General features: G+C 40.7%; 1 protein-coding gene across 3 annotated transcripts in view; it reads left to right on the forward strand.

Moving 5' to 3' along the window:
- ttc27 (tetratricopeptide repeat domain 27) overlaps positions 1 to 6,414 on the forward strand; it is an 84,914-nt gene extending 78,500 nt beyond the window's left edge. For all 3 annotated transcript variants that reach the window (XM_065959677.1, XM_020647818.3, XM_020647820.3), the window contains exons 19-20: positions 3,980 to 4,080; positions 6,032 to 6,414. In XM_065959677.1, coding sequence (XP_065815749.1) covers positions 3,980 to 4,080; positions 6,032 to 6,157 — 227 coding nt within the window. In that variant the 3' untranslated portion in view covers positions 6,158 to 6,414. The remainder of the gene's footprint in view (positions 1 to 3,979; positions 4,081 to 6,031) is intronic.
- Positions 6,415 to 9,268: the final 2,854 nt, after the last annotated feature.

Genomic DNA, 9,268 nt, shown 5'->3' on the forward strand with positions numbered 1-9,268 from the left:
TGTTTGGTGCCACACTGAATCCTCCGCTCTCCTCCAGCGACACACCTCCAACCACGCTAATGTCACAACTAGTGCTGGGATTCTTTGGGTGTCTCATGATTCGATTTCGATTTTTGATTCTTTTGGTCACAATTCGATTCAGAATCTATGTTCCATTCAAAACAATTCTGGATTCAGGATTCAAAGTCTGCATACTTCAGGATCTACTCCAGTCATCTGTGAGACTGGCTGAATTTCTTGCTGCTCCATTATGGAATTCTACTGAGGTAAAGAGCTAGCGTTAGCACTTTTTTTAGTTCAAAACTAAACAACTATTGTTGTTTTTACAGTGCAGTGAGGCTCAATGATGTGTTTTTAAGTGTTTTGGATAAGGTGCAGTTTTATGGCGTATCTCTGACAGAGAAAAAAAAACAAGTCTTTGTACCAAACTAATCATTGACTCTCAGCCACTTGCCTATTTGAGGATTCCACCTCCAGAACATCGTGTCAGACATGTTGTGATTACTGGATTATATTCTGTCAATCAAAGTTAGTCACTCCATGTGCTCGTGTTTGCAGCTGACCTACTCGGATGTTATTTTTATGTGTCTGATGTCTTTTAAAATGGATTCCTAAAAGTTTACTTAGTGACATAACCTTTTTTTTTAACTAGAAACAGCTGAAACATCACTCTCTTCAAAGCCACCAGACTTTATCAACAGATTTAGTAATTTTATGACATAGAACAGGAGAGTGTTGCCTACAGCTGGTTAGTTTGTGATGTTTTTAATCTTTGGTCTTTCAATGGTTATTTTGGGGTCTAATAAAACATTTGTTAAACAGGCAGTGGCTAAAATAAGCACTGTCAAAGATTGACTTTGATCAGGATTTCTCTGCAGTCCTTACATCTGTTTCACAGCTGCCAGCGCAATCAGTCGACTGAAGCAAGTCCAAAAATGTTGTGTTTTCATTAGTCATGCAGACAAAAATAGGTTTTATAAGGTGTCAAGGTAAAACAAACCAACGTTGGGTTAACTGTTAAGTATACAGAGATAAGTGTCTCAGTGTCTGAGCCCTGTAGTACTCATTACACTCAGCTCCACTGTCTGCCACAGGACCCCAAAGAAAAACAAAGCAAAGGACAGATAAAGCAGAGCAGGAGGGACGTGTCTTCATAAATCACGACAGGTTGATCTTTACAGCGAAGGCAGAGAAAGGAGGCAGAGCAGGAACCAGGAGACAGGAAGCAGGCCGTTTTCCTTCCATGTGGGAGAGGAAGGCTGATTCCAGACTCTGGGACTACACTGGTGCGTTCCATGGAAGTCTGCCAGTGCTGAAGGATGTCCAAACCCACAATTCAACCAGTCCACCAGGGGCCCAGAGTGTACTTTCTGCAGACTTCCAGATAACCCACTTTTAGTGCAGATTTCCCCAGACTGAAGTAATCTTATCTTATTACCTATGGTTCTTTGCAAATCAAAAATGCATTTTATGATTGTAGTCTTTGGCCTGGTTATCGCCATCTTAGATAGCTATACAGTCATGTATCCGCACAGACTGAACCTGATGACTGTTAAGACATCATAGTGTGTCAGACTGACGCTCAATCTATAAGGCCAGAGGACAGACTTTTGGATTCAGCTAAAGACCCAGCTGTTGAAAAAACACTCAGCCTGAGACCAGTTTGCAACAATTCCATAAATCATACTTTATTAATCCCACCAGGGGAAATTAGTTCTACACTCAGTAATTGAGACATGCTGAACACACAGCATGGGGCGGCTGTGGCTCAGTTGGTAGTGTCGTTGTCGCGGTCTCTCAACCGGAAGGTCGGGGGCTCGATCCCCAGCTCCTGCAGCAACATGTCCGATGTGTGCTTGGGCAAGACACTGAACCCTGAATATATTCTTCTGATGGTGTCACTGCATAGCAACCACTGCCACTCCAATGGGTCGGCGTGACGTGCGCTGTAAAAGTGCTTTGAGTAGTCAGAAGACTAGAACAGAGTTATACAAGCTCAAGTCCATTTATCAGTTACTCAGGATGAAATACACAAACAGGATCTTATGGGCATGCACTAATGAAGAGATGTCAAAGTGATGATATGTCCTATTACTACTCAGTAAAGTTATCAAATCATGGATAATAAACGCAGGGCTGTACATTATAACTGGCCCACTGGCCCGGATAAATGATTGACAGAGGCCAGCTGACTGCACGTTCAGCTGGCCCTAAGTAGCAAAAATAGACTGTAACACGTTCTCAATTTCACAGTACTTTCCTGTCATACCAGTGTTTTTAAGATGTCTTGGGGCGCTGGTGGTGCAGTGGTTAATACAGAGACTGTAGTCCTCAACGCGGGCAGCCCAGGTTCAAATCCGGCCTGTGGCTCCTTTCCTGCATGTCATTCCCCACTCTCGCTCTCTCTCTCCCTGATTTCCGACTCTATCCACTGTCCTATCTCTCAATTAAAGGCACAAAAAGCCCAAAAATAAATCACGCTAATAATTGCTACAGCATCAACGTATTATAAGTGCTCGTGTGCGCACCTGTGTGTCACAGTTGAAAGGCAGCAGACAGCTTCACTGCTGTCCCTCCCGCGAGCGCGCTCGCTGCTCTCGCACATAGATTTTAGCGCAGGTTTTCTCTAATAAAAAACACATTTGGTAAAACGGTTTTAAAACCATCAGATCCCGACAAAAGCCAAGCTTAAATCAGCATTCAAAGGAAAAATTCACCGGAAGAGTGGAGAGTGACAGCAGGGCATGACGAAAACAGAAGGGAAAAAAATTTGATCCACAGTGACAGACAGCTGGAGGAGCTGGAACACGTTAAAGTTAAAGACTAGATCCTGGTAAAGATAAAAGTTATTTACAAATCATCTTAGCCCTTAAGAGAGCTCCTAAAGTAAAGAATTTCTCACAGAGAAGAAGGAGGAGAGATTCCAGCTCTATCACAGCCTCATATTAATATCACATTAAGTAGACTCTTACAGTTAGCAGCATGGTGAATAAACATGAGCACATAGATATAAGAAAAATACACAATATTTTTATAATCAGAGCTCAATTCATTAAATAAAAGTTGTAATTGACTTTTGCATCAGAATGGTTCAAGATTAAATTGGTGACTGTTATTTTTCGAATCCAAAGTAACGTTCCTGGGCCAGCGGCTACAACGGTCGGGCCAGTGATCTTTGAATACGGGCCACTGAAATGTTTCAGTACTAAAACCGTGGCAATGTTTTTGTGCAGCTGCGACAGCATGGGGGAAGGTTAGTGATATAAGATGTTATGTTCATGATGTGAGTTACATAAGCAAACATTCTCTAATTCTTAAAAACAATAATTTGATTGCTACAACAGAGTCCGACTGCAACTCTTTAATGTTTCTTTAGATTTGTTTACAGTGTTAAATAAAAAGTGCATTTAGCCATAAGTTTAAGTTTAATGTCTATCCTCCTTTTTATGTTTTCAGGATTCCTTTTCTCTCCAGGTTTCTCCTGAATCCCAAATAAAAACTAAAAGCATTTTTTTTTTCGCAACTAAATTGGCAACCATTAATCTGAGGGCAGCTAATAGCTCGCTAAAGCTTCATCAGAAATGGTGTGAAAGCATGAACATTATGCCCAGGTCTCCACCCAGTGCTTAAAATGTATGAATGCTCTGCGAGAAAGAAAAAATGACTTGTGCTTGCTCATAGCGTGATACAGAGGAAATTGGGATTAATGCAGAAACGCATCAAGACAAAGTGTTTATGTGGGTGGCTGTGGATGAGTGGTAGAGTCTATAGTCTGTCAACCTGTGGTGTGAAAGTTCTTTGAGTAGTCAGAAGACTAGAAGAGCGCTCAAGTCCCTTTAACATATAATAACGACAAAGACAAAAGCAGGTACATCTCCATGTCTAATCAGTTCTCTCTCTCTCTCTCTCTCTCTCTCTCTCTCTCTCTCTCTCTCTCTCTCTCTCTCTCTCTCTCTCTCTCTCTCTGTTTGTGTCTCAGTGACCATCAGTTGCGGTAAGAAGAAGAGTAACTCCAAAGAAGCTCTGCAGATGCTCTCCTCCAGCCGCCTCAGCCTCAGGAGTCTGGCCACCAAAGCTAAGGTACAGTCCACCAATGGCAGCCCACTGCTGGCCCTGTAGACCACGCCCCCTCTCCATGTCATCACTGCTTTCCATGACTCATGGCTGATGTTAAGAGTGGAGTTACTGTGTTTTATGGCTCTTTTCTTTCTTCTTGAGTGTGAACAGAGCTGCTTCAGTGTCTGTGAGGAAATGCTGACCACATAATTGAGAGAAAACGTTGAGCTCAGATTTGACGACTCCTGTAAACCTACATTGAACAGTACATATTAAAGGTAGCTGTTGGTTGCAGCAGCCGGGATGTCCTCCTTCTAAGTTAAGATTCCAGTCTGAAATGGTCTGTTTTTGTTTTGATCAGAGAAGGTAGCAAACAGCAAACCAACAGGTGTTACAGCCAGGGGTGGAGCAGCGATTTTTAAAGTGTGGGTGCTCTAATGCTAATATATTACCACCCTCTAGCAAATCAACACATTCTGTTTCATTTAATGTCCAATAACTAATGTTAGCTGACACATCATACAACAAGACAAAGTTACAAAAGATAATTAGACACTAACTTTATGAACATCCATTGTGAGCAATTTTCTGCTAATGCTTTTAAAGCACAATCATTTCAGCAGGTGTCATCCATTTTTTTGTGCCTATAGACTAACATTAAACTACCTGCTAAGCTCTAGCTCAAGTTGAAATCAAGAAAGAACATATTGAAATATTTCAGCAAGGTCAGGACTGTCATGCTTTGAGCAGAAGATCAGAGCCACTCTTCCTATATCCTGGTTTGGTTATATAGGCTGCTTCAACCATTTCTTAGCTGCATGTTAAACTTTTAATAACGCTATAAATGCAAAGAATAAAGTGCAGGAATGTCTCAAATCTAATACAAAGTAATATTATGTCCAGCAAAGAATACTGACAGATTGATTGAAATAATCTGCAAAGTTCACATCATGCTCACATTTAAACACAATTTATAAAGGAAATATTTTTGTTATATTTTATTATCAAATATCTATAACAGCCAAATATGTTCACACTAGGGCCAGACCGATATGAGATTTCCGGGTCGATAACGTTGTCTATCTTGGGGAGGAAAAGAATCAGATACCGATATATCGGCCGATATCTTATATCTGTGTTCGATGTGTAGAGATAGATAGAGTTAGATATACATATTTATTTTGTTGATCCCTCAAAAGCAATTATCAAACACTTGTGGAAAAGATCAAATGAAGACAAGATGGTCACTCAACTGGAAAGTAACCGTGCATATACGTGCATCACCGCTTGATACTCTAGAGAGTGATAATGTTTGTTGTCGTCCATATAGCGCCCTCTGCTGGTAAAAGAGAACTGCTAGTGTAATACTAGGAAACTCAAACAACATGCTTTTTCAGTGGTGAATAAATCCAGTAATATCTGCGATAAAATGGCCGATACCGATAGTCACTGGATATGCTAATATCGACTGGCCGATTAATCGGTCGGGCTCTAGTTCACGCTGTCAGTTTCCACTGACGATGCAAGAAGCGAGGATAGAACTGCTGCAGGGCACATGGCTCCGAATCAACTCATGGTTCTTGTAACTCTTCTTTTTGTTGACCAATCAACCACACTTTCATAAAAACCATTTATCTGAACTTCCATATGGCATTTTTAACCTTCTTTCACTTTTTCCAAAACGTCAGAATATTAATTAATGTTTTGTCTTCTATACATGAAAACTATAAAAGATATTGAGACATTTCCTAGAAAATGTCAGGATATTGCGTCCCTGATGATATTTTCAGGAACCTGCATTCAGAGGAATCTTTCAGAATGGTGACTTACAGACACATATACAGTATAAGGACATTTCCACATGCAGTGCATTTGTGAACGGGCCTTAAGTACGATTTTAATTATGTTAATAATATAAACCTTCAGTGCATTTACATGTTTTAATGTTTTTTTTCTCTGTGTTGCTCTGTTCCAGCAAATGCACACTGATGTGGCCACGGGTCAGGTTCACGCTGAGCTGCAGGATGGTGTCGCTGCTCTGGAACGAGTCATCACAGAGCTGCAGGAGCTGAGCGGCAAGCTGCGTGACCAATCACAGTGACCGACCTCCTGAGGAAGATCACAAGCTGTGCATCTGAAGGAAACTCAAAGAAGAATCAGAGGCAGAAAAACAGACTGTATAGCTGCAGACTTTAGCCGTATGCATCGTTCAAATCAAGCTTTACATGTGATCATGGAGAGTAGTGGTAGCTCTGATTGGAAATGGACTGGAGTAAAAGTTTTTATATGTCTATATACTCACTGTAATGCAAACAATGACTGTAAAACATCAAACAGTAAAATATTTTTCATTTTCAATGCTTGCCTTTTCTTTTGCTAGAGCTGAGCTTTGGATTATAATATATCAGGGGAGGTTATTAAAGGACATCTTCATGCATTTGCCAACAACCAAATATAATTGTATTTGTGTTCAGTGTTTTTCTATACCAATAAGAGTTTTGAATTTTAAGGTCATAAAATGTTTAAAAAAGCCTTATTTCAACATGTGAGAGGTGTTTAGTTACAGATGGCACTTTGACTGAGACATGTCTGACTTGATTGAATATTCAGTCTCCATGGCATTATATGATTTCCTATTCCTTTTGGTGGATTTGCTTGGTCACGTAAATTCATGGGTTTTACAGCAGCATTTATCAATCAGTCAATCTTTATTTGTATAGCGACAATTCATAACAAATGTTATCTCAAGACACTTTACAAAAAGTCAGCTAAAAGACCTCACTCTTTTAGAATGAAACATATGGGGAAATTCAAATTCAAGCAAGTTCAGCTTCAAGATGAAAAGAGGGAGTAAATGGCTAAGGTGAACAACAATTATCAGGCCAGGTCTTTTCATTTTTACACATCAAAGATTCTGATATCGTCTAACTACCCAGCTGTGCTTCTCACTCTGTAACTCTTTCTTTTTTTATTGGGGTAAGTCAGATTTCAGCAGTTTGGTAAATCAACATCACGAGGAAATGACTCTGTAAATATGAAATAACACCCTGGAAGGGAGGCGTGGAGCAGGGAATACAGTTTTGGATCTGCCCGGGTCATTTTGGCTGGGCCCGCTAATTGCAGGAGTTAAAACTGTGTCCCATTCCTTTATGCTATTCTATATTTTCAAAGAACTTGCTCAGGATCTTAATCTCAATCCCAGAACGCATTTTGTTCACCAGCTGACCATTCTAATATTTATTGACATACACAATGTAAAGCCTGACCTACTTTCCTTATGCAGAAATGATCCAGTTCTTTTTTCTGCTTTGGATGGTGATTACCAATCATTTCTGAATGTTGTTTTGTCAGGACAGTCATTTAACTTGTACTTGTTTTTGGATGATCTGATGGATTATTGAACTATTTGTTTATAATGATAGCTGGGAGGGAGAGAGAAAACGTCAACATTGACTTTTAATAAAGGAGAGAGAAAGCCTTGTACTGTGCTGTCTTATAGCTTGTCTAAACAGAAGCTGTGTACCGTATTTTCCGCACTATAAGGCGCACTTAAAAGCCTTTAATTTTCTCAAAAAACGAAAGTGCACCTTATAATCCGGAGCGCCTTATATATGGATCAATTGGTTAATTGGTTGATCCATACTGGTTGTACACGGCGCTCAGCGACACTGACTCGGATAATGACGAGAGGGAGCCGGGCATGTTGGATGCCGTACTCGCCCAACTGTTCAATTCGGACACTGAAGAAGAAGAATTCGAGGGATTCGTGGACGGGGAATGAACTGAAAAAGTGAGCTTTACGTGTTATATGTAACTGAACAATGTTGACTTATGCACTAACGTTTGAATTAGCGGTATCAGACTGTGTTTCTTTTACGTGTTTACAACTGAACAAGGCTGGGAGATATTGTGAATATGCACATTAACGTTTGAACAACGTTGAGTTATTGTGAATGCACTAACGTTTGATTTAGTGGTATCAGACTGTTTCTGTTACGTGTTTACTGAATCAGGGAAAAGTTCCCCTCCACGTTTGGGAGAAGAGTGAACAAGGCTGGGAGATATTGTTAATATGCACATTAACGTTTGAACATCGTTACCATGGGAGTGAACGGAGTTGTCAGAACGCTTAATAAAGTTTGACTTTATCTGACTGTTTTGTTGACATTCCCTTTTTCCATCTAGTGGATGCATAACGCAACCCCAGTCAAACGTTTGACTGCAGTATCTTCTATTCTATGCGCCTTATAATCCGGTGCGCCCTATATATGAAAACAGTTCTAAAATAGGCCATTCATTGAAGGTGCGCCTTATAATCCGGTGCGCCTTATAGTGCGGAAAATACGGTACATGCCTTCGAGACAATATAGAGACAATCAGATCAGACGGGAACATTCAGCACTACCTGCTGTCTTTCCTACCTTGATTTGTCATTTTTTTCTAGTCTCATTGGGAAATATTAAGACCTAACTCTCAGCAGAATCAGTGGCTGTCACTGTAGATGTACATCCTTTAGAAGTTGTCTGACTTTTACCTTCACATGGATCCATCTGCAGCTGAACAATGTTACATGAAGTGTTGGCGAGCACACCCAAGCTACTTTTACACGCCTTGGTGTTGTAGAATGGCCTAATTTGATTGGTCAAGCCTTCACACATGATAGCAGCGTACTTAGAATATTTTATAACAGTAAATGGTAAATGGACTTTTCTAGTCTTCCGACTACTCAAAGTGCTTTTACTCCGCAGGTCACATCTACACATTGACACACGGTCGCCATGTAAAGTGATAATCAGTGGTAACTCATCCATTTCGTACACTGCTGGCAAAGCAGCAAGAGCAATTTGGGGTTAAGTGTCTTGCCCAAAGACGCATGTATGTGTGTACTCAGGAGCTGGGGATTGAACCCTTGACCTTCTGGTTGAGTGACAACCAACTCTTCCACTGAACCACAGCCGTCCTGACTCAAAAGTATGACAAAGGAAAGTCGGTTTTCTCCCACTCATCCAGGGTGGGCCAGTTTCACAAGTGGGTGGGCCCAGGTCCATCAAGCCCACCCATAAGGTTGTGGTAGAAGAAGGGGCTTTTAGTTTAAGCTTCAAAAATACTTAGGTAGGGTTAGGAAAGGATAGAGACGATTTGTATAAAGTAATAATACTCCAGGGAGCCCTCCTGATGCATGACTAGTCAAGGACTCTGTACTCTCCTTAAT

The sequence above is a fragment of the Labrus bergylta genome, chromosome 10, assembly GCF_963930695.1.
Source record: "Labrus bergylta chromosome 10, fLabBer1.1, whole genome shotgun sequence".
In the NCBI taxonomy this organism is placed as follows: domain Eukaryota; kingdom Metazoa; phylum Chordata; class Actinopteri; order Labriformes; family Labridae; genus Labrus; species Labrus bergylta.